General features: G+C 59.8%; 2 protein-coding genes across 3 annotated transcripts in view; both read left to right on the top strand.

The window, feature by feature from the left end:
• ACBD4 (acyl-CoA binding domain containing 4) overlaps positions 1-26,611 on the top strand; it is a 114,847-nt gene that overhangs the window by 49,365 nt on the left and 38,871 nt on the right. The window lies entirely within an intron of this gene.
• On the top strand, positions 904-26,611 carry FMNL1 (formin like 1). Of its 2 annotated transcripts, XM_054592967.1 has the most exons (27): positions 904-1,249; positions 9,720-9,803; positions 11,446-11,559; positions 12,255-12,328; positions 12,668-12,751; positions 13,082-13,219; positions 13,513-13,530; positions 14,821-14,929; positions 15,499-15,575; positions 15,788-15,881; positions 17,009-17,083; positions 17,381-17,491; positions 19,554-19,703; positions 20,247-20,348; positions 20,505-20,757; positions 21,013-21,297; positions 21,472-21,596; positions 22,259-22,461; positions 22,923-23,157; positions 23,324-23,392; positions 24,053-24,133; positions 24,217-24,346; positions 24,503-24,666; positions 24,943-25,044; positions 25,193-25,288; positions 25,560-25,680; positions 26,197-26,611. In XM_054592967.1, exons 1-27 carry the CDS (start codon positions 1,121-1,123, stop codon positions 26,298-26,300), a joined length of 3,327 nt encoding a protein of 1,108 aa, XP_054448942.1. In that variant the 5' UTR covers positions 904-1,120; the 3' UTR covers positions 26,301-26,611. The 2 variants fall into 2 exon arrangements, with proteins under 2 accessions (XP_054448942.1, XP_054448943.1); XM_054592968.1 differs by lacking the exon at positions 13,513-13,530.

Genomic DNA, 26,611 nt, shown 5'->3' with positions numbered 1-26,611 from the left:
CGTAGGTCCCTGGAGATGACAGCGTCAGGGAGGTTTTTCCCCCTCTGCAGTGCCCGCTCCTTTCCCAGCCTGGATGCGAGCTTTAATCCTCCATTCCCAACCCCCACGCTTCTCCTTGAGCCTGCCTTGGTGGTCCTCAGGTTCTGGAATTCTGCCTTTTTCCATTCTAAAACTACTGGGGATGCCGGCACAGGCGCAGAGCTGGTCCACGGTGGGACAGGTGGCGGGGGTGGGGGGTTTCCGCCGGACTGGGTCTGCGCCCTGCTTTGGGGTTCTCATTTGCAGATGGTTCCCTCTGGTCCTCAGCTCTTCTCTGGGCTAAACAGAGGAGAGAAACAAGGGGTGGGGGACCTGGAAGGGGGTTCCCACCTTCTCATTCGGGAACCCGAGAAGGGGACGCAGCCCTTGCGCTCCAATGCTGCCCTTGTTGCTCATAATTCTCCACTCGGAGGTCTGCCCCCTCCGGCTCCGAGCCGTGACCCCATTCACCTAGACGCCGCCAGTTCCCCGGCTCGGAGCGAGGCAGAGCCTGCGGTTCTAGGACCCGGAGGCGCTGCCTTGCGCGCCGCCGCCTCTGCCTAGCCTCGGTCGCCTCCCGCTCCGGCAGGTGAAGCGGCACTGGCCGCCCCCTCTGCGGCAGGTGAACTGGGTCGGCAGCCCCCTCCCCGCCGCGCCATGGCTGCGGCGGACCCCTGGCCGGCGCCCCATGTCCGCCCCCTCCCTCCAGCCCGCCCCCGTGGGGCTGGGTGCGTAGCGGCGGAGGCGAAACGCGGTTTGCGCGCAAGGGGCGCGTTGGCAGAAGTTAGAGACTCGCCGAGGGGGGAGCCCGCGCCGCAGCTTCCTGCCCCCGGCCCAGCCCTCTGTCCCCGGCGGCCTGCTGCCTGACTTCCTCCCCCCACCCCGCAGCTCGCCGCCCGGCTCCTCGGACGGGGCCGCCGCGATGGGACGCCGCGCCCCGGCCCCTGTGCGCCGCTGAGCCGAGCTCTCGCGTCGCTGAGCCCCCACCGCAGCTGCCAGCCGCTGCTCACCTCGCCCCCCAGGCCCGGAGCCTCGTCCCCTGACCCCCGGAAAGCTGGATTTCCGAGGCTGGAAGCGCCTGGCCGGCTGGGTGGGGACCACTATGGGCAACGCGGCCGGCAGCGCGGAGCCGCCCGCGGGCTCCGCCGCACCGTCACCCAAGCAGCCCGCGGCACCCAAGCAGCCGATGCCCGCGGCCGGAGAGCTGGAGGAAAGGTTTAACCGGGTCCTGGTGAGTGTGACCTGGCGCGCTCAGGGCGCGGGCTGGGGGCGGCAGGAGCTCGGCACGCGTCCCCGCCCCCGGGGGCTCAGGTACCGCTTGGAGATCCTCGGCCCAGTGGCTGCCCTCCACGGGGTGGGACTGACAGTGGCTTCTTTCAGAGTGACTTAGCACCCTCCCCCCAAAACTTTCTTCTTCAATCTCCCAGTCTCCCTCCCCAAGACACCCCTGTCCCCCCAACGCTCTTGGCTCTAAACTAAAGGTATAAACAAAAATGTCCTGTGAGGAAGTTGGGAGCGGAGCGTGGAAAGGGGTTCCCGGGACACCTCCTTCGCCACTGCACACAGGCCCAGATGCCAGGTGCGGGTCTGGAGCATGTGCTTGGATCTCAGGGTCAAAGATGGAAAGGGTTGCATTTTAACCTTCTGGGAGCTGGAGACCGAGCTGAGGTGTTTGGTCCTGATTTGTTGGTGCATAGGCTGCTGGGAGCTGGAGCTGGGTTGGCAGATCATGCAGAGGGGGTGTCTGTGTTTCTAAACCCTGATTATATCCGGAAGAGGTTGCCTGTGGGTCCTCATCTTGGGCATCACCTCCAACGTACTGAAGGGATTAAGGTTAGGAAGGGCGGGGTCAGGATGGGCTGCTCACTGTGGCTTGGTGTGGAGCCGGAGTCTGGAAACACCCGACTCTGCCTACTGTCCCTTTTCCCCTGGGGAACTGGGGGCTTTGAGGAGGGACCCATCAGCTCAGGCTGAGCCTAGGGGCCGCCAGGACGTGCTTGGTGGTTGGGGGCTCCAGAGCACATTCAGGGTCCCCGAAGACCTGCTGGAAGGCAGAAGTAAGGAACAAGGGCCACTCCTTCTCACTTCCCTTTCCCGCCGCAGCCCTGTCCCAGTCTCCCTTGTTGAACTAAGTGCCTGGGGGCCTGTCTACTGTCAGCCCCCTTGCTGGACTCTGGCTGACAGGCTGACAGGCTGACAGGCGAATAAGGCCGAGCTTTCCCCCAGAGGCACCTCCCAGTCGGAGCAGGCTGGTGCTGCAGAACCTGCGGGTGGGGGCCCAGAAAGGCGCAGGCAGCCGAGCAGTGCTGGCTGGTGGCACTGCTTAGTTCTTATCCCTTCTACCTCCTTGACATCATTTCCCCTCCCCTGGCCGTTAGGCCCTTCTTGCCAGATCCTCTGTGCGGCCCCTCCTAACAGTTCCTGGATTTCTTGGCTGCTGCCCCCTCCTAGGAGAAAGGCTAGGAGGGGTTTGGAGGAGCTATGGGGTGGGGTCTGGTCTATCCTTGCGAAGGCACTTTGCTTAATTAGAGGAGAGGGAGGGACTCTGAGGGACACCTCACACCAGGCTAGGCCCCATCACCCATTCTTCCACTTGCTCCGCCTTCCCCAAACCCATGGCCTGGCAGAGCTGAGTTGAACTGAGCAGATGGGGAGGGGGAGAATGAGGGAACTGCTGGGGGGTCATCTGGGGAGCCTGAGCCGCTGGCTGATCCCTGGACTTCCGCCAGCCTGACTAGGGGCACCCGGGTCTGCCGTTCCCCCCAAGTGTGTATCTGCGGATGGGGATGGGACCGGCTCTCAGGTCCAGGGAGAGGTCCAGGCCTTCTCTGTTACCCGCTCTAATGAGGAGGAGCCCTGTGAATAATTCAGACCAGTGGAAAATCCAAAAGTCAAATGGTGAGGTTCTGATGCATGTGTAGGACTTGATTGCTCTGCTGGCATTTTGGCCTTTGCGTCGATTGGCTGAGTCTGACACTAAATGCCACTGGGAGTCCCTAAGTAGCAGGGTGTGGAGGGTGGAGGCCCCAAGATGGGTCTTAGAGGGTGCCCTGGGGGGGAAAAGGGGGGTGGCGGCTGGGCGGAATCTAGCCCTCAGGAGCCTTCGCGTGTTCACACCTCGCCTTCTTCCTGGGGAGGGGTCAGCCTGTGCCCCATCCTGTAGAGGCAGAGTGCCTTCAACTCCAGCTCACTTGGCTAATTACTTGGCTCCTCTCACTCCCCACCCACAGGGGCGTGGGCTCTGCCATGGGGTGACAGCCTTGCTCCCTCCTGGAGGCTGCCCGGGGCTCAAGATCTGGCCAACCCCACAGGCCTGGCCATGCAGGGTCCGCCTTCCTTGGGGCACCACCTCTGTGGCCGGAGCTGGGCCCTGTGCTTAGTGAGCGTCTAAGAGGCGAAGAACCTCAGGCTGCTGAGAGTGATGGGCCACCTCCTCAGAGACCCCCAACCTTGATGGCGGAGCACAGGCCCTGCTTGGAGTCTAGTCACTTGGCCCCAGCGAACCTCTTCCTTCCACTTAAGCTCAGCCTCTTCATCCCTGGTAGGGAGTAGGGTCCTAAAGCCCCAAACCACTCCTTGGCTCCTGGCTGTGTGACCCATCTTGCGGATGGGGGGGTGCCCCCACCGTGGCCCACAGCCAGGAAGGAAATGAGGGAGCTTGCTCTCCCTTTCCCCGTGGGCAGCCTTTCTCCCATGCATGGGTGGGTGCTGGGGGCTACTCTTTCAAGAAGGCTGTAAGAGAGAGGGGTGCCCCTGCTTAAAATGGGGTTGGGGAGACAGAGCAGGTTGAGCCAGGGTTTCCGGCTGCTGCCTTAGCCACAGCGGAGGAGTGATGGCTGCCCAGCAACATGGGCCTGTTGCAATGGCGGGGAACCAGCCCGCCAAGCTCTGTGCTCTTGCCCCTCCTACGCCATGCCCGGGCCTGGGCGTCCTCCAGCCCTTGCAGGCCTTCCCCGGCCAGGGTTAGGGTTTGGGATGGTGAGCACTCTTTCCAGGCCTGCTAGAAGGGCCGTGCTTGTGGTCAGGCACAGGATGCCCCTGGCCTGTCGGGGCAGGGGTGAGCCTGTAACCTTGGGGTGATGGGATCAAGGGGAGGTGCCTAGGATGTCATGCTTAAGGCCAAGAGTGATGCTGGTACCCAAGGGGAGGTGGAACCGCTTGGAGAAGAATTCACGCGACGGGGCCTACCACCCTGGCGTGCCCTTGGCCTGTGCCTACAGTCCTGGGCACTCCGCCAGGCTGTGTGGAGAGGTCAGGACAGGCCCGAGCGGGGTGCGGAGGCTGGGGTCCTGCTTTCAGCTGGGCGCCCACCCTGCTGGGGCCACAGGTGGATATCTCCAATCTGTTGGCCAGTGACAGAGACGCTGTCTCCTTGACCAGCCCCACCCTGAGGCGGGGCAGGTGAAGTACGCAGGATGGAGTCGCTTAGGCCCTGTGCCTCCCGTCTCTGGGGCGCGTCACACAGAGGATCCCCATGGAGCTGGGTCCTGTGGTCAGATGTTGGGCTGGGCAGAGGCTGTGGGTTGACATTCCTAGCAGGCAGGACTGGCACACGCTGACCCTGGAACCCAGGGATGTGGCCAGCATGATTCACAGTGACATCTGGGGCCAGTTGGCAAAGAGCTGGGCAAGATGGGCAGGAGCAGGTGGGCTGCTCTTGGGGCCACCTCTGCATTTTTCCCAGGGACACGGAGCCCTGGAAGGTGTCTGGGGCCCCCTGCCTCTGAGGGGGGTTACTCGCAGGAAAGGCCGAGTAGCTTTCTGCGCTTTGGGGTCATGAAGCTTGGGGGTTGAATTTTGTCTCTGCTGCTCTGCGCTTCAGTTTTCCTCCTGTGTAAAGAGAGAATACTAGTGGTAGGGCGGACCCCCCAGGACTGTAGAAGGGATGGAGTAGAGTCGCAGGGATTAATACAGTGTTCAGCACGATGCCTGACACAGAGCGAGTGCTCGGTGAATACTCCCCACAGCGAGGAAGGGGATGAGGAACAAGCCTGTCTGGTCCCCTCCATCTGGAAGCCCTTCAAGGTGAAAGGGCCCAGCTCTGCCCCTCCCCTCTCCCCTCCCCCATCACCAGGGCCAGCCAAGGCTGGTGTTTTTAGCCATCAGGGGCCAGGCTGCTCTCCCCGCCCTTATTCAGGTCAGCAATAGCAGGACCTAGACTGAAAGCCTGGTGGCCGGAAACCACGAGAGGGAGGGCCCACCTCTCTCGGAGGGTGGGGCAGCGGTGTTAACGGCAGCTTGGTAGCCGTGTGCACATGTGGAGGGGGTGGGGAGGCCTCCACTTCCCTCTGAGAGAGGGTGTGCTTGGGGGGGGGGGTTCCCCAGTGACTAAGAGCTCAGTGTGGGCAACAACAGGAAGCGTAGGGTGCTGGGTGACAGGAAGTGGGGCTGGCTGTTCCTGGTTCCTCAGACAGGGGAATGGGGCCAGGCTGTCTGCAGAAGACCCTCGGGGGCCAGAACCCACAGTTTTCATAGTCCTCAGTGCTCCTTCTTCAGAGGAAATGGAATCTTCTTACCAGCTTGGGAGCCAGGTCTCCTTGAGCGAGTGACTTATTCTCTCTGTGCCTCAGCTTCCCATTTGTGAAACGGGGATTGTCATAGTATTGATTATGTAGGCTTGTCGTTGAGTTTTAAATGAGTTAATAGATGTAAAGCACTTAGAATTGAACCTTAGAATTGAACCTAGCACGGAGTGTTTGGGGAGTATTTATTATTGTTGTTCTCCTACCAGCCTGGCCTTACGGGCCATCCCGTCCACCCTGGCGCCCACCCCTGCTGGCCCTTGTCCCTGCTTTGGGAACCCTTCAACCCTGATGGGAGACGCTGTTAGCTTTTTGGGGTTCTCATTCTGGGTTACCCCATAACCCTCTCCTGTAATCCTAGGATTTCTTATAAGAGCCCCAGAAAATCTGTATGCCAGAATTTTGTTAAGTGGGTAAGATGGATTGATTTTGGAGATATGCTGAGAACTCTGAAACCAAGGTTGAAACCAGATAGATCTGGGTTGGCGGGAGCTGGATGGGGAAGAGGGGACTGGGGGACAGGGCCACTTCTAGGCTCATCAGGCTGTGGAACTGCCGCAGAGCTGATCTGAGACAGGGTTGGTGCCCAAGTTCAAGGGCATATGGGGCTTGAAGGGCGGGCCTCAAGGGAACAGGGTGGGTAGGTGGATTGGAATGAGTCTCAGGTCAAATGAAAGTGAAACTGGAGGGTGTGGCTGCGTCCTGATGTAGCCAGAGCCCTTTTGGTCTCCAGGGACTCCCCCTGATGTCAACATGGGGGGGACGTGGTACGAACCTTGCAAGGGGCTGGTCTTGGGCGAGCGAGGCTGGAGGGCCCTCTGGCACTCAGAGAGGGAGGGGCCGGGAAGGAGGAGGCTGCTCCCCACACATTCTAATAGAAATATGGGGAAATCAGGTCCTTTTCTTAGCTATACACCAGAAGATGAATCCTATCTCCTTCTCTTTCTGACCCAAAGCATTAAGGGCAGCAGGGAAACGGGGCTGAGAGTCAGTTCACTGTTGGCCAAGCCTTGGAGACAGATCTGTTTTATCTGGACGTGTCACCAGCTTCCACTCACCCCACGATCCCTCACCTTGGCATCAGAGATGAACTCCCCCCGCCCCCTCCCCCGTGTCTGTGAAATGCCTCTTCCTTGTGGGGCCTCGCCAAGGAGTGTTATTATTGGACCAGAACACAGCTTCTCACGGGGGTTTCCCAGGAGCTCTGTGAGCCTATGAGGCGGGAGGGACATGTGCCCATTTTATGGAGGCGGAAGCTGAGGCTCGAGGAGCAAAGAAGCTACAGGGCTGGTGGGCCCAGAGCGGAGTCTCCCACCATAGCTACCCCTCCCCGCTTCCCCTCACAGGAGGTGTGCAAGTCCGCACACCTGGACTCCCCTGTCCTTTCCAATTCTGTGTGAGCTCAGTGAGCCCGACTTCTTGTCTCCCAGCGCTCGACCCCGCGTGCTGCCTCCTTGCAGAGGGCCCTGTGTCTGGGGGTCTGTTCTTGTTTCACATGATGGCCTCATCCCCCTCAGGGTGGGTGCCATCCGCTGGCCCTTCTCCTGCTCCCTCGGGTGCCCGTCTCCTCGGTGGGTACAACCAAAGAACAGCTGCTAATTAGCGCTCGGCGCTGTCAGAGCTATTTCTGATTTCGGAGCCTAAATTTAGCCTGACTGGCAGGCTGGTATGCGGGCCCGGGGGCCTGAGGAGGCCCAGGTGGGGAAGGGACAAAGGGGCGCCCTGTCTTCCACCGCTGTCCGGACAGGCGTGTCAGCCCCGTCAGAGGCCGCCCCCTCCCCACTAATAACCAGGGCGCTGGTTCCCAGTCAGCTCTGGGCTCAGAGCCCACCAGCTCCCCTCTCACGGGCTTCGTAACTCGGGCAGGTCACCCACTGGTCTGTGCCTGCACCTGTAAGATGGGAATCGTCACGGTGCCGGTGATGATGGTGACGGCGGACGGCGGGCAACTGCGGACAGGGCTCAGAGCAAAAGCGGGCTCCTGCAATGGCTGGGGCCATTGCCGTGGTTAGTTGCTGCCTCTAGAAGTGCCGCTGGGATCGGTTCAGGAACCAAACAGGTCCCTGGGGAGAGTGAGGGCCCAGAAAGACCCACTTCAGACGTGGCTCTCCCCTCCAAGGCTCCGCCACCCCCCACACTTCCCCCACTGCCACCTTCCTCTTCTCTGGTCCAGGCCACAGCTCTGGTTTCCCTGTTGCTGCCTTCTCTCTCTCCCTGCTTCCTCCTTCCCCCTCAGCCCTCCCTCCTCGGCCCTGCCCTGCCCTTGGTCTCTGCAGGGTGGGCATGGATCAGGAGGGACCAGGTCGGGGGGAGAGGAGAGAGAGAGGAGAGAATGGTACCAGGGAGGTCTCCCTGGCCCAATAGGACCCCCTGCAAAGCCCCTTCCCGGAGAACCCCTCCCAAGGTGGCAGGGGCTGTGCTGGCTGCTGTCGGGGTGGGGGAGGTGACAGATGAGACAGCAGCAGTTTCATCAGTTGGGGCTCACTTTCACAATAGGGGTGAGGAATGATGAATCCCCATGCCCAGCTGGGCTAGGGGGCTGGTAGAAGGGCGGTTTCACCTCTCAGCTGGAGCCCCAGACAGAAAGCTTGGGCAACCGGGGTTGAGAGCTCCCAGCTTCCAGTTTGGGGCTGATCAAAGGCAGTGATTTGGGGGATGAGGTTGGGTCAGAGCCCCAGAACGAGGCTCGCACCCCAGAGAGGAAGCTGGCTGAGGAGCCTCAGGTGGGGGCAGCCCCCTCTCTGCTCCAGCCGGGGCCTCCTCTCGCGGCAACGTGAGCGGGTGCAGGGACTTCCTCTCATATCACCTGAGAAGACTTGGAGCTCCTTGAGGGCAAAAAATGTCTTTTGGGGGTCTGACATGGAGTCGACCCTCAGTAAACCTGGGGTGTACTGAATTGGGGTGAATCGGTGTCGCCCTCTGGGTCTATCGGGAAGAATGCTAAGTCCTGTGGGTCCAGGGAGCCTGGCGTGCTGACAACGCCTGGTGGTCCCGCAGCCCAGGGCGGGACCCTGTGTGTGTCCTGTGGGTAGGAAACTCGACAGAGACACCGCACCCGTGTCACGTGTTGCCTGGGGCCTCGGCAGAGCGGTGCTGACGATTCTTGGCTCCCGAGGGGAGTCCCAGCCCGCGCCGCCAGCACCGCAGGCCCGGTGCTCCCCACGTCCTGTGGCTGGGTGGCCTTTCCCTGGAATCCCCCCACTGCCCCCACAGCCATGATGCACCTGCTTGGAACTCCCTGCCCTTCTGACCTCAGCTCCCGAGGCCTGTCCCTGCCTCCTTCCTCCCAGAAGTGACGTCCTGTGAGGGGCTGCCGAGGGGTGGGGAAGAAGGCTGCTCTCTGCCACGTTGCAAGACGTTTTCTTTTCTTTTTAATTATATTTTATTGATTATGCTAATACAGCTGTCCTGACTTTTCCCCCTTTGCCGCCTCCCCCCAGCGCCCCCCACTCCCTCAGGCAACCCCCCGCAACATTGTTCATGTCCATGAATCCTGTGTATAGGTTCTTTGGCTACTCCATTTCCTATGCTGTACTTTACGTCCCCAGGGCTATTTCGTAACTACCTGTTTATACTTCTTAATCCCCCACCGCTTCCCCCATTCTCTCCCTGCCCCTTCCCATCTGGCAACCATCTGGTAACTAACTCCTTTTCTGCGAGAAGTTTTCTGGTGTTTGTGGGACCTGGTGCTCTGGGCCAGGATTGTGCACAGTTGGTACCTGGTGGCCTGGGGCCACGCTTGGGCCGGCTGCAAATGGCTCCCCTGTTAGCTTCTCACCAAACGGGAGAAAAGATGATACCCCTTCTCGCACATGGGGAGGTGAGCCCAGAGGTACTCGGGGTCCCAGGAAGTTAGGCTGAGAGCCTACGCTCCTGCCCGCACGGCAGGTGCTCGGGGGAGGAGGTGCGAGGAGACAGAGCTCAGGCATGGACACTGGGCACACTGGGCACACTGGGCACATTGGGATTCGAATCTCAGGACCGCTCTCCAGATGTGGAGCCCAGGGCAAGGCGCTCCGCTTCTGTGCCTCAGTTTCCTCATTGGCTAACGCTACTCACTCCCCAGGCTGGGGGTGACTCAGGGAGCTGGCCTGTGGTGGGTTCCCTGAAGATGCCCGTGTTCCCTGTCCCCGCCTTGGGCCCAGGCTCAGGGTCTTTACCTTGTCTTCCCCGCCCCAGAACTGCATGAACTTGCCGCCGGACAAGGTCCAGCTGCTGAGCCAATATGACAACGAGAAGAAGTGGGAGCTCATCTGTGACCAGGTGGGTAAGGTACCAGGGCTCTTCTGCCCCTGGGACTCCCTGCCTGGGCCGGGCTGGGGCTGGCAGGGGAGGGGTGCCGCCATGCTGCCCGCAGGACCAAGACCCAGCACAGCATCTGGGGAGGGTGCCGGGGTGCTGGGGGTGCCGTGGGACTCTGGAATCCCCCTCTCTTGGACAGAGGACTCCCTGGGACCTTGTGAGTCCTGAGCAGGGCTGGGTCTGGGCTGGGTCTGGCCTTTGAAGAGCTGGCAGGGCTGGACCAGGCACTAGCCAGTCTGGCCGGGGCGGCATCAGCCTCCTCCTTCTGAGCGTCCTGGAGCAGCCTCTGTCTACCCTTCAGCTCTGGGTGGGGGAAGAGACGGGGGAGCCCCAGAGTTGGACATTTTCGCTTGACTGGGGAGACCTAGGCAGAGCGGCGCTGGCAGTTCATAGCTCCTGAGGGGAGTCCCAGCCTGCGCCGCCAGCACGGCAGACCCAGCTCTCTGTGGTCTGGGAGGTGGGCAGGATCCCTGTCCTCCGTTTACCTTGGGTCCCGAGGAGCTGCCATCAACAAACAGCTCACCAAGGACAACCAGTTACGAAGCAGTGGAGCAGGGACTAGAACCCCTGTATCCTGGTGCTCAGTCAGGTGCCTGGGCTTGCCGCTTCCTGGCTCACTGGCTGCCCGGGCCCTCCTGGCGTTTAGGGCTGCTGTCCATGGTAGCAGAGGACCCCTCCCACTGCCAGGGCAGGGCAGGGCCTTGTTGCGGCAGTGATTTAGGACACAGGCAGGCCGGCCTGTGGTGATGGAGGCTGGGGGTAGGGAATGGGGAGCAGGGAGTCTCCCCTGGGAGCCAGGCCTAGGCCTTCAGCTGCTGCTAATGGATGGGAGGAGCTGGCCAGCTGGAGTCTGGGGGTGGGGATAGGGAAAAGGCTGGGCCTTGGGGAGAGGGTGGGGATCTGCCACCAGAGGCTTTGAGGCTGGAGCAGGGGTCACTGCCACTTGGCCTGGCAAGTCCTGGGTTGGGGCTCAAAGGCCAGGGAGGGGTCGGAGGTGGAGAGCTGGGCAGGTCTGAGGGGTCTGGGTTGGGAAGGGTGGCAGCCCCTCAGGGTAGGAAGCCTTCAACATGGCCCCCACCTCGTTGTGTGAGCGGCTGCTGGAGCACCGGGCGGGGCTGGGGAGTCAGGAGCGCAGGAGGTGGGCCCACATAGAGGCACCTACCACCCCAGTGGAATAGGCAGCTGCGGTCGTGTCCTGAGGAAGGGGCCCTCCGCCTGCCCCTCTCCTAGGGTCCCTCCAAGTGGTCCTCTTCCCAGCACTCCCAGCCGGATGTGGGGTGGGAGGATGGGGACGTGGGAGGGTGCCGCCTACTGGCCTGAGCCCCCTCCTCCCAGGGTGGGGTGCACGGCAGGCTTGACCCCTCCGTACTCCACGCCAAGGCTGTGCTGGGGCTGTGGCCTCTGAGGCCCCAGTGGGGAGGAAAGGCTCGGCCCAGGGCCGGGTCTTTTAAAGTGAGCTGGGCGGTTGGTTATGCCTTTGGTGTGTGTCGCAAAGGCCTGAGGCAGCCTGGGACGTCGGGTCAAAACTGAGAATGGGACACTGGGATGAGGGCTGGTGGCTTGCCCTGGTTGGTTCCCTGTACACCCCCTCCCGTCCCCCCAGGAGCGGTTTCAAGTCAAGAATCCCCCCGCAGCCTATATCCAGAAGCTGAAGAGCTACCTGGAAACTGGTGGGGTCAGCCGAAAGGTAGCAGCGGATTGGATGTCCAACCTGGGGGTACACGCTTCCCCCTTTTTCTCTGTCCCTTTCCCCTGCACCTTCCAAGCTCTGGCAGCCAGAGTGGCTATGTGTGTAAGCTTTCCTGTGGTTGTGTGGGTGCCTGTGTGAGTGCGTGTTCACCGGGCCTGAGAGAGCCCTGGGCAGGCACTGTCGCACGTCCGTCTGCAGAGGCTGAGAGTGCTCACACGGGCACACGTGTGTGTACACGCACAGGTACACGCGCCCTGTGCGTCTGTGCATGGATGCGCGTGTGTGTACTTTTGTGGCCACAAAGGGATGTGTGTGTACCCTTGAGTCCATGTACAGGGTGTGTGTGTGTGTACCCCATGCGTCTGAGTATGGACGTGTGGGTGCCTTATATCTGTGAACCCAGGGTGCCTGTGTCTGGATGTGCATGTGTGTGTACCTGGGGTGTTCATGTTGGAATGTCCATGTACCCTGTGCCCCTGAGCACAGGTGTGTGTGCGCGCGCCACATGTCTGTATGGAGGTATGTGTGTGTACCCTGAGTGTGCACGGGGGAGTATGTGCAGCCTAAGAATGCTGACTCGGTCCGGCAGGTGTGTGGAGGTGGTGGGGGAGGCTGAACGTGAAAGGCCAGTTGCACGGGGAGGGCTGGCTGCTGCCTCAGGGATTGGTGGGCCTGTGGGAGGCCGGCTCCACCCACCAGACTCCCCTGTTCTTGGCCCCCAGTTTAAGAGGCGAGTTCAGGAGTCCACTCAGGTGCTGCGGGAGCTGGAGATCTCCCTGAGGACAAACCACATTGGGTGAGCCAGCGCTGGAGCGCCCCGTGAGGGCCTGGGAGAGCTCCGCCTCCAGGCACTCCCTGGGGCTTCCCTTGCTGATCGCCCCCGCCCCCCCTGCACAGGCAGTGCCTGCGGGCCACCTCTAGGGCGGGCGTCCAGGACAGCTTCCCTTCCTCCTCTCCACCCACCGCTGGAGACATGGCTGGGCTGCGGGTCCTGCCGGAGCCCCCTACCAACCCCAGGCATCACTGGGTCTGAGGGGGGCCTGCTACCCAGTGAGGGGGGTGCGGCCCCGGGCCCTTGCCTGCTCTGGGCAGGACCTCCTTCCTGGCTGGGACTCAAGGAGCCCTTGCCCCGCAGGTGGGTGCAGGAGTTCCTCAACGAGGAGAACCGTGGCCTGGACGTGCTCCTGGAGTACCTGGCCTTTGCCCAGTGCTCTGTCACGTAAGCGCCCTGCCCTTGCCCTCCTGCTGCTCCTTAGGGTCTCGCTCCACCCCCGAACCGCGCCGCTCCTCTGGTCACTTCCACGCGGTGCAGCCACAGCCTATCCTGGAGCCTGCACTTGGCCTTGAATGATGCCTCTTCTTGAAGGGCTGCTGTGAATAGGGAGGGATGTATCTGGGGGTGGCCAGCTGGGACATGGTGTCTTACTCTTCTGTGCCCCGTTCCCCCTGCCCCCAATCTCGCCTGCAGAACCGCCTCTCCCCGCAGTTCCCCCCGCCCCTCTCTTCCGCGCCCTGCGGTGCTGGCCTCCAGCCCCTCTCTGACCCCCAGGTACGACATGGAGAGCACAGACAATGGCCCCCCCAGCTCAGAGAAGAGCAAGCCCCTGGAGCAGTCCGTGGAAGACCTCAGCAAGGGCTCCCCCCAACCCGTGGCGCTACAGCCCAAGAGTCGCCACCTGACCATCAAGTATGTGGGCCCTGTGGCGGGGTGATGGGGAGAATGGAGAAATCACCCCTAGGCTGCTGTACTCAGCCAGCCTCTCTCTGGGTCCTTGGGGATGTGGGAGGTGTAGCCTGGTATTTGGGTTTCAGAGTAAAGGCCTTAAACAGAGCCTGGGACATGGGTGTGTTAATAAGCCATCAGCGGTGGGCATGTAGGGGCTGGAATCTGGGTGGGTCTGGAATAAGGAAGGGGTTTCTGGGTCAGTGGGACCCCTGTTGTACCCACCTAACACCCACTTTCTTCCATGCGGCCTCCAGGTGCCCCCCTTCTCCCCGGTAGGTAGCTGTCTGGGGACAGGTGCATGCCTGGTGGTCTCTCGGGTGGGGGGTGGCGTGAGGCCTTCCACTGATGCCCCTGGGTTTAGCTGCTGGGGAGAGGCCACCCTGCCTAACTTAGGGCCCAACTTTGGGAGGTGGGGAGAGGGAAGGAGACGGCCCTGGAGCCTCACGCGGACAGTCAGCTTCCTCTCTTCCTACTTTGGGTCTAGGGGACTAGCTTCCTATTAAGACCCAAATGCTCACAATATGTTTCTTTGTTCATTCATTTATTCACTGAACAAGCATGTTTAAACACTTACTATGTATCAGGCATGGTAGCAGGTGCTCAGGGGACTGATTTCCCTGTCCTTGGCACTCCCTGGTCTAGTATGGGACCGTGTGTGACAGGGTGTCATGGAGGTGTGAGTGGGAGCTCTGAGAAGAGGGGCGGCCACTGCCTGGGGCATCAGGAAGGCTTCCCAGAAGAGAATGCACTGGACCCCTGTCTTATGATAAGGGCTTCACAGTCAGTGATGGGGACAGGGAAGGGCACTCCAGGCAGAAGGAACAGCATGAGCAAAGCCTCAGAGGCATAGTTGGGCAATGATGAGAGAAGGGCGATGTGGCAGGCCGAGGGAGTGCGTGGGCCTCACGGTGCTGTGGGATATGTGATTGAACTGTCAAGAAGACCTGACAGGAAATCACAGCTGGCAAGTTCTGCAACAGTGAGAAAATCACATTTTTTAACAAAGAGTTACCAAGCTCAGCATGTACTGCATGCCAGGCACTGCTCTGAGCTCATATCATAGTCCCAACAACTCTATCGGGGAGGTGCTATTATTATCAGTCCTGTTTTAAAAGTGAGGAAACTGAGGCACAGGGAGATTGAGTAACTTGGCCAGTAATTGGTGAGCTGGGATTTGAAACAAGGCAGTCAGAAATCAGAGCCCCACTCTCAAGATGGAAGATAAGCCCATGGGGCCAGAAGCGCCACCTTGTGGAAAGCATTTCTGTGGCGGTTTCCAAGCGCTGACTGTCTTACAGGCTCCCCATCCCTATGGCACAGTAACCCTTCTGAATGCCAAGTTGCCATTAAGGGTCTTTGTTTCCCTCCCCCGCTCCTCACACTGTCCCCTGCATGCCAGGCCCCAGGCCTTGGGACCGAGGATGCCTTCCTGCCCTCAGCCAGCCTCCTTGGTTGGGTAGATGTGCCCCCGTCTTGTCCCAGAGGCCATCTGAGTGGTGGGGGGGCCCGCGAAACTGGGTTTGGGACTCTGACATCTGCTGCCTCCTCTGCACCCCACCCAGGCTGACCCCGGGCCACAGCAGGAAGACCCTGCGGAACTCGCGCATCGTCAGCCAGAAGGACGACGTCCACGTCTGCATTATGTGCTTGCGTGCCATCATGAACTACCAGGTTGGTCAGCCAGGCCGCTTCTCACCAGCGGCCGCCTCAGCTGCTGGGGTTCCAGGACCAACCATGCCCCCACTCTGCCCCCCCGCCCCGGAGAACCTGGGGACCTGGGCTGTTGGCTCAGGGTCTTGAGGCTGACAGCCTTGAGGGGAAGCCCAGATTTCTGGCCCTTCCTGGTCAGGCGCCCTAGGGCACCCGGGGCCTGATTGGGAGCCTGGGTATGCCTCTCGTGGGGACTTGGGCATGCCCCCCAAGAAAGGCTGGACGCCGGGCCCACGGGGAAGTTTCCATGGGGAACAGCTCTGGGTCATTTCATTCGGAGGAGTGATTAGTGACACTGTGTACAGGTGCTGAGTCCTGACACTGACTTTTGAACAGAAAGGTATTTAAAAAGAGGGCTAGGCTGTGGCTGCCGTAGGCGAGGTTGTGGGTGGATACAAAGAACTTCCTAATCCTGAGGGCAGTTAGAGACCAGAATGGTCCAGCGCTGGCAGTCCCAGAAGGCCGGGGCAGGAGGGCACCGGCAGTCCTGGAGGGCTGCCTGGAGCTGCTGACCTCTCCCCTCTCCCCAGTCCGGCTTCAGCCTCGTCATGAACCACCCAGCCTGTGTCAATGAGATTGCCCTGAGTCTCAACAACAAGAACCCCAGGTGAGGTCCAGGCTCCTAGCTTTCTCTGTATCTAGCTTCTCCTGCTGCTTAACCCCCTGCCTCCTCTGTTCCCCCTTCCCCATTCTCAGGACGGGTTCACTCCACCCCCCCACCCCCCATCAGCTCCCCTGTCCGCCATGTGCCAGGCCCCTGCTCAGCCTCCCTGTGGGGCCTGCTGTTCCCAGGGGACAAACCTGCCCTTCTCTCCCCAGAACCAAGGCTCTGGTGCTGGAGCTGCTGGCGGCTGTGTGCCTGGTGCGGGGAGGGCACGACATCATTCTTGCAGCCTTTGACAACTTCAAGGAGGTACTGGGTTGTCCCTGTCCTCCACGTTGCTCGGGACCCTGATGCTGGCATTTGTGGCCTCTGCTGGGGGCAGCTGGGGGTGTTGGGTGGACATTTGGGGGACTCAGGGTAGGGATGGGGAAGCTCTGAAGAGAAGGTGCAGAGCCGGGTAGGGGCACTGCCTGGGGCGACAGGGACAGTTACGGACATCTGCTGGACCTCTGGCCCTCAGCTCTGCCAGATCTAAATTGGACTTGGTCTACACATCTCAGAGTTGCTGACTGGTTAACTGGCTCACGAGAAGTAAATGCTTGAGAACATGACACAGAAGGCAGCATGCGGCATTCATTCCTTTAATGAGTATTTGTTGAGCACCTACTGTGTGTCAGGCACAGAGTGGGACTTGAGATACAATAGTGATCAGTGAACAAAAGAAAGAAGGCAGGGACCCCCGGCCAGCGCGGCTCAGTTGGTTGGGAGTTGTCCTGCAAACCGGAAGGTCGCCAGGCCGAATCTGGACTGGGGTACAAGCCGGGGCTGCAGTCGGGGCTCGCGTGGAAGGCAACCGGTAGATGAAGTTTCTCCCCCACCCCGCCCTTACAAATTGATGTTTCTCTCCCTTTCTTTCTTCTTCCCTTCCCCTCTCAAAAATGAAAAATTAAAATAAAATTTTTAAAAAACTTTGAAAAAAAAAAAGAAGGCAGGGAAAGACAGATGATAAACAGCATAATAAATAAGCAAATGACATGAGAGAAAATGATGAATGCATTGGCGAAAAGCCAGAGCAGCCGCTGGGGGAGGGAACGGGTTGCAGGGTGGCCGCCGAAGCCTCTTTGACAAGGCGAGACTTGAACAAAGCTGTGAGGGGAGCGAGGGGCCTGGCCTGGTGGCTGTCTCAAGTAAGAGCGTGCCAGGCAGATGGGTCAGCAAGTGCCAACGCCCCGAGGTGGGGATGTGCCAGGTCGCCAGTGTGGCCGGCGTGGAGTAAGTGACGGGAGGGCTGTGGGAGATGGGAGAAAGTGGAGCTTTTGGGCAGGAGAGTGGCCTCAGATTTAACTTGAGAGGAGCCTATAGAGGCCCGAGGGCAGTTGGAAGGTGGCTTAGGAGGTGGGCCACTGGGCCCTCAGTGACAGCATTCTCCCATGCAGGTGTGTGGGGAGCAGCACCGCTTTGAAAAGCTGATGGAGTATTTCCTGAATGAAGACAGCAACATTGACTTCATGGTGAGCTCAGGAACCTGGCCTGGGCCGGGCCACTCGGGTGCCAGGGGCAGCCGGGGTCTTGAGTATCTGTCCCTGCAAAGAACAAGGACTGATGGTTGATGGGGGAGGGGTAGATGTTAGAGATGGGAAGGCTGGAGGGAGGAGACGTGGGCGAGAAATACGAGTAGGGACAAAGGTGGGTTAGTGGAGTGAGAAATGTGCAGAGGGAGGAAGACTTGGGAGGCAAGTGGAGGGCAGAAGGCACTGAGGACCTCCCACCCTGAGGATCACAGACCTGCTCATGTCTCCGCCCCCCAGGTGGCCTGCATGCAGTTCATCAACATTGTGGTACACTCAGTGGAGAACATGAACTTCCGTGTCTTCCTTCAATATGAGTTTACCCACCTGGGCCTGGACTTGTACTTGGAGGTGAGCCCTGCACTCTCCCTCAGACTTAAGCATTTGCCCATTGCAGGGTATCGCTCAGTGGTTGGCAGCATGGGTGTTGGGGTCAGGCAGACCTGGGTTCAAACCCTGGCCCTGCCACTTCCTAGCCCACGTGACTTTGGACAGGTCTCTTCTCTCTGAGCCTCAGTTTTCCCATCTGTAAAACAGGAGAATCTTAGAGATTATAATGATTCTCCATAGGATGGTGCCTGCCACATAATAGGTGCCCAGCCCATGGGGCCAGGCACTGGAACAGGCTCCAGGTGGCCCTGGGTCTGGCTCTGGGAGCACATATGGGGAGTGCAGGGACACTGGGCAAAAGGGAGGGCTGGCTCCCACTGGATGGGTCCAGGCCGTGGAGGAGTTCTGTGCCCTGGGGAAGGCGGACAGAAGGGCTTGGTGCTTCCTGGCTCGAGCAGAGAGGCTGCAGCTTTCTTCTCCGATACCTTTGGGAGGCTTCTTAGAGGAGCAGAGCATTTGGGATTGGATTTATTTTATTGTTTTACATTTTTAAAATTATTGTTATTCTATTGTAGTTGTCCCACTTTCCCCCCTTTGCCCCCCGCCGCAGCCCACGCCCCGCTCCCACAGCCAATCCCCGCTCTGTTGTCCATGCCCATGTCATCCACACACGTTCTTCGACGGATCCCTTCCCCTTCTTTCCACCCTTATTCCCCTCCCCCTTCCCTTCTGGCAGCTGTCAGTCTGTCCCATGTTTCCAAGTCTCTCGTTCTATTTTGCTGGTTTGTTTGTTTTGTTCATTGGATTCCTCTTATAAGTGAGATCATATGATACTTATCTTTCACTGACTGGCTTACTTCACTGAGCATAATAGTCTCCAGTTCCAAGCATTGTCACGAAAGGTCGGAGCTCCTTCTTTCTTTCTGTTGCATGGTATTCCATTGTGTAAATGTATCACAGTTTTTTAATCCACTCATTTACTGGTGGCACTTAGGCTGTTTCCAGCACTTGGCTATTGTAAATAGCACTGCTATGAACATTGGCATGCATAAGTTCTTTTGAATTGGTATTGTGGGGTTTTTAGGATACCTTCTCAGCAGTGCAATTGCTGGGTCAAAAGGCAGTTCCATTTTTAGTGTTTTGAGGAGATTCCATACTGTTTTCCACAGTGGCCGTGCCAGTCTGCATTCCCACCCACAGTGCACTAGGGTTCCCTTTACTCTGCATCCTCAACAGCACTTGTTGTTTGTTGATTTGTTAATGATGGCCATTCTGACGGGTGTGAGGTGATAGCTCATTGTGGCTTTAATTTGCATCTTTCTGATGGCTAGTGATGTTGAGCATTTTTTCATATGTCTAGGGGCCACCTGTATGTCCTACGTGGAGAGGTGTCTATTCAGATCCTTTGGCCATTTTTTAATTGGACTGTTTGTCCTCCTGGTGTTGAGTTGTATGAGTGCTTTATATATTTTGGAGATTAAACCATTGCCCGATATATCATTGGCAAATATGTGCTGCCATACAGTCGGTTCCCTGGGATTGGATTTGTTAAAAACAGGATTAACTGCAGGCTAGGGTGCTATATCTACACAACGGAATGTTATTCAGCCATAAAAAGGAATGAAATACTGAAACAGGCTACAGCATAGATGAGCCTTGAAAACTTTATGATAAGTGAAAGAAGCCAGACACAAAACAGCCCATAGTGTGTGATCCTCTTATATAAAATGTCCAGAATGGGTAAGTCCAATAGAGACAGACCGTAGATTGGTGGCTGCCAAGGGCCGTGGGAGGAGGGAATGGGCGGTGACTGCTGCCGGGGACAGGGTTTCTTTTCGGGGTAATGAAAATGTTCTGGAATTCGACAGTAATGCTTGTACAATCTTGTGAATATACTAAAAACTACTGAATAGTACAGTTTAAACTAGTGAATTATGGTATATGAATGATGCCGCAATACAAAATAAAGGGAAAAAAAAGCAGACTAGGGCTCAGCCCCCTCCCTGTGGGCTCTGGGGGTGCTGGGAGGCCTTGGGGAGATCCCGCGCCCCCAGCCTCACCCTCCCTTCCATCTGGGAGACAGAGGCTTCGGCTCACAGAGAGCGACAAGCTGCAAGTGCAGATCCAGGCGTACTTGGACAATGTCTTTGATGTGGGCGTGCTGCTGGAGGACACTGAGACCAAGAATGCTGTGCTGGAGCACATGGAGGAGCTGCAGGAGCAGGTGACCCTGGTGAGAGCCGCTCCTGAACTCAGCCCAGGACACACAGTAGGCCCACGGGGCCCCGCACCGGCCTCAGGCACTGACTGGGCCTGAACTGGACAGGCCTGCCTGGTGCCTGAGTGTGACCTTGAATGTAAACCCTAAGTCCTCCGGGGCTTTCTCAGTGAGTGTTCCTGGAGCCCCCGCACTGTGCTGGACCTCTGGGGAAGGCAGGCCCCCCCTCTTCCAGGGCTTGGACCCCCTGGGCCAGATGGCGGGGGTGGGGGGTGGGGGTGGAATGTCAAGCCTGAGGCCCCTCCCAGCTCTGTTTCCTCTTCGCCTACCTCCCCCCATTAGTGGTACCTTGGATTCCCCTCCTGAGAGAACTTCAGTGGCCTCAGCGCCTCATCCATTTGGGTTCAAATGCCAAGCTCGGCCCACCCGACACCCAGGGCTGAGCACGTCAGGAAGCCTCCCCCAGGCCCCCAGGCAGGCGTGCCTGATGCCTCCCCCTCACTGGTGGTGCCAGTGCCCGGGAGCGGGTGGGAGCTCACCATGTGTCGTGTGCCACAGCTGACAGAGCGGCTTCGGGACGCGGAGAACGAATCCATGGCCAAGATCGCGGAGCTGGAAAAGCAGCTGAGCCAGACCCGGAAGGAGCTGGAGACCCTGCGGGTGAGGCTGGGGGTGTGGGCCGGGCCGAGGTGATCTGGGCTCCCAGGAGAGATCATTAGGGGCTTCTAGGCTTGATTCCTCCCTCCGCCCTGGCACGAGGAGGCGGCCCAGTGCCAGGTCTGTGGGTGGCACTGACCCCTCTCCTGGGGCTTGCAGGAGCGCTTCAGCGAATCCACTGCCATGGGCGTCTCCAGGCGTCCACCCGAGCCTGAGAAAGTGCCTGTCCCTGCCCCGGCGAGGCCCTCGGCCCTAGAGCTGAAGGTGGAGGAGCTGGAGGAGAAGGGGTTAATCCGTATCCTGCGGGGGCCTGGGGATGCTGTCTCCATTGAGATCCTCCCAGTCGCTGTGGCAACTCCAAGCGGCAGTGACGCCCCAACTCTAGAAGTGCCGCCGGGTTCCCCCAGCCCAGGTGAGCAGGAGCTCCAAGCTGGGTGGGGTAGGCTGGGGGAACCAGGGCCAGGAGAGGGAGCCCAAGGACACCACCTGCAAGACGAGTTGGGAGAAATAGGTTTGGGTTGTGGGCGCTCTCAGGTGGGTGTGGATGGGTAGGACGTGGGACCAGTGCGCATGCGCGTGCGGCGGGGAGGCGGAGACGAGACCACCCAAGGCAAGAAGTTGACACCTCCCTCTTCTCCCAATTCTCCGCATTCCCTCCCACCTGCAGCAGAGCCGCTTCCCGGAGCAGCAGCCCCGCCCCCACCACCCCCACTGCCCGGCGGCCCCTCCCAGCCGGAAGCCCCACTCGGGGTGCCCCCGTTGGCCCCACCCCTCCAAGGCAGCTCGGAGCCCCCACCACCTCCACCGCTACCAGAAGGCCTACCGTCCCCACCACCGCCGCCGCCGCCACCACCTCCTCCTGGCACAGATGGGCTGGTGCCTCCGCCACCCCCACCGCCTCCGGGAGGTCCCTCTGATGCCGTTGGAGGACCCAGCCCAGAAATGGGCCCCGGTGAGTGGCCCACCCAGGGCTGGGAGTAGACGGAGGGGGGACCCTGGTCTCAGTGTCCTCTAGGACCCTCTCCTACCACCTCCTGCCAGCCCTGCCAGGCCTTGCTGGGCCCGGTGCCCTCCAGCTACCCCACCCCGTGCAGCCCCAGTACTCACCATTCCCTCCTCGTCCCAGGAGTCAAGGCCAAGAAACCGATCCAGACTAAGTTCAGAATGCCACTCTTAAACTGGGTGGCCCTGAAACCCAACCAGATCACGGGTACCGTCTTCACTGAGCTCAATGACGAGAAGGTGCTGCAGGTGAGTGTGGCTTTGCTTCTTGCCAGGTTGGGTGCCAGAGGAGGAGGGGACTTGCCTGATCATGCTGGGCACTAAGAGTGGTCACCTCCTCCACCCCATTTTACAACGAGGACATGGAGGCCTAGGGATGGGCATCAGGCCCAACTGGATTAGTGAATCTCATGGCAGCGAATCCGGACTCCCGGGGAGGCTTTCCCTTCCCTCCCTGCTGAAGGGCACTCCCTCCTCCAATCCTGGCCGCTCTCTCCTCCTCTCAGGCCCCTCTCCACCATCTTGCCACAGACAACCGGGGCTTCAGCCCTTCCATTTCCACTCTCAGTTTTTCAAAGGCATATGCTCTCTGGCATCCAGGCCATCGCTCAAGCTGTTCCTCTGCCTGGAATGCCCTTCCTTCCCCCATCTGTCCCTGGCCAGTCCAGCTCTTCCGTCAGCTCTAACTGCTTGGAGCCCGGGCCCTCTGGGTTGGGTACTGCGCATCTTCCTCCTCAGCGCTCCCTGTATCCCCCATCAGGACCTGCAGGCAGGCTCAGTTACTGGTTTGTTTCTCTGCCAGGGGCCAGGCCAGGGCAGGGTAGGTGGCTCTAGGACCGAGCACGGTGGTCAGTCAGGAATGTACGAGACCACAGCCCACCCAGCCCTGCCTCCTCTCCCTGCATCCTCAGGAGCTGGATATGAGTGACTTTGAGGAGCAGTTCAAGACTAAGTCCCAAGGTCCCAGTCTGGACCTCGGTGCTCTCAAGAGTAAAGCAGCCCAGAAGGCCCCCAGCAAGGCCACACTCATTGAGGCCAACCGGGCCAAGAACCTGGCCATCACGCTGCGCAAGGGCAACCTGGGGGCTGACCGCATCTGCCAGGCCATCGAGACGTGAGTGCCTCTGCCTTGGGCTTGTGGGCGGCCCGGCCCTTCTGCTAGTCCAGGGCTGTAAAGGGAAGAGCCTCAATTATGGGACAGAGCCCACCAAGCTTTATATCAACCCTGGTCAGGGACTAGGGTGGGGAACCTCGTTCCCATTTTCAGGCCAAGAAACTGAAGCTGTACTGTGTGTTCATGCCCAGACTGAGATGTTCCCATTCCCTCCTTGCCTCCTCGCACAGCTGTGGGCACTCAGGCTCAGGCATTTACAGCTGGGCATCTGCTCCTGATGTATGATGGGAACCCTAGGCTTCCCAGTTGCCAACTTCCCTTGACTCCTATCTCTTGTTCCTGGAAGCTGTTGGCAGATAGCAAATGCTGAATTTCATTTATTCAATCAAGGGAGGGGTAGGAATAGTTCTGGTCTCAAGAACTGGTGGGTGTGGAGCAATACCTACCCCTCTTGCCTCCAGGTACGACCTCCAGGCCCTTGGCTTGGACTTCTTGGAGCTGCTGACCCGCTTCCTGCCCACGGACTATGAGCGCAGCCTCATCGCCCGCTTCGAGAAGGAGCAGCGGCCAATGGAAGAGTTGTCAGAGGAAGATCGCTTCATGCTGCGTTTTAGCCGCATCCCGCGCCTGCCAGAGCGCATGAACACGCTAACCTTCCTGGGCAATTTCCCGGATACCGTCCAGCTGCTCATGCCGGTGTGGGCGGGGCAGGCAGGGCTGTGTGGGTGTGGCCTGGGTTGAGGATGGGGAGGAGCCCGCACCAAGCCTGGGCTCCAGGACGGCATTTGGGTGTGCTTGAGTTTCCTGTCGGTTTGCTGCTACACAGCCCCAATTTACCTGGCCTCCCTGTTCCCTCTCCCAGCAACTGAATGCCGTCATTGCAGCCTCAATGTCCATTAAGTCCTCTGACAAACTCCGCCAGATCCTGGAGGTGAGTGAGAGCCCCGGGCAAGGGTCTGGGAGGTAGGGTCCCCGCTTGACCCCTTGCCTGTCCTGGGACATGCTAGGAAGGCCCTGCACTGCGCATCTAGGATGCAACAAATACAATGCTCCCACCTCTCAACGTATAGACTCAGGGCGGGGGCCATGCACAGGGTGAGGGCAAAAGAATAAACTCTCAGAGTTTATTCTTGTGTTACTTATTATTTTATTCACATGTGCATACAGCTGTCAGCCTACTTTTGCCCCACCCTCTAGACAGCGTCACACCTCAGACCCAGCCTGAGGGTTCAGCCCCCCTGGGAGTTACTGTGTAATTAGCAGGGTGCCCACACCTGCCCAGCAGGGGCCAGGGAACCAGTAGAAATGGCTGTGAGAAAGCTGGCGACTCCGCAGCCTAGGAGGAGAAGTTGGCAGCACAGTTTTGGATAGGAGTAGCCGAGGACAAAATTGGGCGTGCTCTGGTGTTAGCCGTGCACACGTGTCAGACACGTACACGTGCATGGTGGACACGTGCCATGGATCTGAGGGGTCCATGTAGGACACTGCAGTGAGGGCTGAGTTTGGGGCTTGTTCTTTGCCACCTTTTCTTCTGCGCTTTATGCTTCAGGGGAAGCCCAGTTCCCTGCTGAGCTCTCCCCGCCTCTCCTAGATTGTCCTGGCCTTCGGCAACTACATGAACAGCAGCAAGCGTGGAGCAGCCTATGGCTTCCGGCTCCAGAGCCTGGATGCGGTGAGGGGCGAGAGAAGGGGTCCCTTGGCTTGGGAGATGGGGGAGGGCTGGTGGCCTGTGGCTTATAACAGGTCCTCATGCAGCTGCTGGAGATGAAGTCGACCGACCGAAAGCAGACACTGCTGCATTACCTGGTGAAGGTCATTGCTGAGAAGTATCCACAGCTCACAGGCTTCTACAGTGAACTGCACTTCCTGGACAAAGCAGGCTCAGGTATGGGTGGGCAGTAACCCCTCTCCATCCCGTCCTCCGGAGGGGCTCGCCCTGGGGATTGATGTGGGTTGGGAGAAAGCAAGGGGCCCACAGGATGTAAGTGGACGGGAATGCTGCCTCTCTGATTCCCTGCCTCTCTACTGCCCCGTCCCCCAGTGTCCCTGGACAGCGTCCTAGGGGATGTGCGCTCCCTGCAACGAGGCATGGAATCGACCCAGCGGGAGTTCGTGCGGCAGGATGACTGCTTGGTGCTCAAGGAGTTCCTGAGGGCCAACTCGCCTACCATGGATAAGCTACTGGCAGACAGCAAGACAGCTCAGGTGGGCTGGGGCTGGCCAGGCCCCGGAGGTGGCGGGCAGTGGGGGGGGGTGCGGGGGTGGGTATGGAGGGCAACCGAGGTAGGATTGAGTTAACCAAGGCTTGGAGTGGCGTGGCCACAGCTGGGACACTTTGGGGGATGGAGCAGGAATGAGAGGCCGCCCGCCAGGAGAAGCAGAGATGAAGTGGTTGGCGTCTTAATGGGGGGCGGCGGGTACAGAGCTGTGGCCAGGCTTCGAGGGGGCCGCACGGACGGGGCTGACAGGCTGTGTCTGCAGGAGGCCTACGAGTCTGTGGTGGAGTACTTCGGAGAAAACCCCAAGACCACGTCCCCCTCCATGTTCTTTTCCCTCTTTAGCCGCTTCGTCAAGGCCTACAAGGTATGTGCTTCTGGTAGACAGGCTGGGACCGCGGCGGGGCACTACGGCCCGTCCCTGTGGGCAGAGGGAGGGATGGGGGCCGCTTCTGTCTGGGGAGCAGATAAATGAGGGAGACCTCAGCTCACGGAGACCTACCTCGGCCCCTCAGAAAGCTGAGCAGGAGGTGGAACAGTGGAAGAAAGAAGCAGCGGCTCAGGAGGCAGGCACTGAAGCTCCGGGCAAAGGGGAGGCCCCAGCACCCAAGGTACGCAGCGGCCCCTGAGCTTGGCCCCGGGGAGGCAGGGATGCTGGGTGCCTTCGTCCTAAAGACCCGGCTCTCCTCCTCACCCTCGTTTTCACGGACAGCCCTGCCCAAGGCGAGTAGCCTGGGATGGGAATGGGTTCCTTCCGCTGAAGCCCGCCGTGGGGGCTTGCTGTGGGGGATGAGACGGACAGGGTGTGGTGGTGTGGTGGGGAGGGGTCCTGAAACCGCAGCCACATACCCTCCCTCCCGCCCCCCCCCCCACCGTCCCCAGTCCCCGCCCAAGGTCCGGCGGCAACAGATGGACCTCATCTCTGAGCTGAAGCGGAGGCAGCAGAAGGAGCCACTCATCTATGAGAGTGACCGTGACGGGGCCATTGAAGACATCATCACAGGTGAGGGCTCGGCCAGGCCTGGCTCATACTTGGTCTGTCCTGCTGTGCTGTCCTCCATCCACCTCCCCGCCCTGGGGGTCTGGCTGCCTCGCTGCCTCTTTGCTACTTTTCCTGTCTTTTTCCTTTTTCCTTTCTCTTCCCTCTCCTCCCTCCTAACTCTCAGTGCTCAAGACGGTGCCTTTCACGGCCCGCACTGGCAAGCGGACATCCAGGCTCCTCTGTGAGGCCAGCCTGGGAGAGGAGATCCCCCTCTAGCTCTCAGGTACCTGCATGGCCTGGTCTGATTCCAGAGGCTGCCCCTAGCCCCGAGGGCCCTTGGGGGGACTGAGCCCTGTTGCCCTCCCCTGGGCCATGCATGCTGGGATGTGTTTGAGGGGGTCTGGTAAACATAAACAGGCCCCCTCCCCAATGCACACAACCTGGGTCTCTGGAATGGGAAGGCGGTGCCCTGGAGTGGTGCCCAGCCCTGGCAGAGTCCTTCCTGAAGGGTAAATATCTCTGTCTCCCCTCTGCCAGACCTTCGGAACCAGCCCTACATCCGCGCAGACACAGGCCGCCGCAGCGCTCGCCGGCGACCCCCTGGACCCCCGATGCAGGTCACCTCGGACCTTTCCCTGTAGCTGCTATTTCCGCAGGTGGACTTTGGGGGTGGGGGAGGGGGCTAGCCAAGGCACAAGGAAGGGGGTCCTCAGCTCGGCTGGGCCGGGCAACCCCTCTGCCGCTGGCCCCTGCTGTGGGCCCACCTCAAATGGGGTGGCGCACCCTCATCTTGCTACAGGGGGCAGGATCGCTGGCCCTCCCCCAAAATGCTGCTTGCAGCACTCCTCTTGCCCCAATAGCCATACTCTATTTAGCCTCAGCGGGAGACTGGCCTGTAACTTATCAAGTGCAACCTCTCCCCCACCCCGTCTCCGGGGACTCTCCATGAAAC

The sequence above is a fragment of the Pteronotus mesoamericanus genome, unplaced genomic scaffold (assembly GCF_021234165.1).
Source record: "Pteronotus mesoamericanus isolate MK-2021 breed Mesoamerican mustached bat unplaced genomic scaffold, CSHL_Meso_final scaffold_408, whole genome shotgun sequence".
Taxonomy (NCBI): domain Eukaryota; kingdom Metazoa; phylum Chordata; class Mammalia; order Chiroptera; family Mormoopidae; genus Pteronotus; species Pteronotus mesoamericanus.
This window is presented reverse-complemented; position numbering and strand designations above follow the sequence as displayed.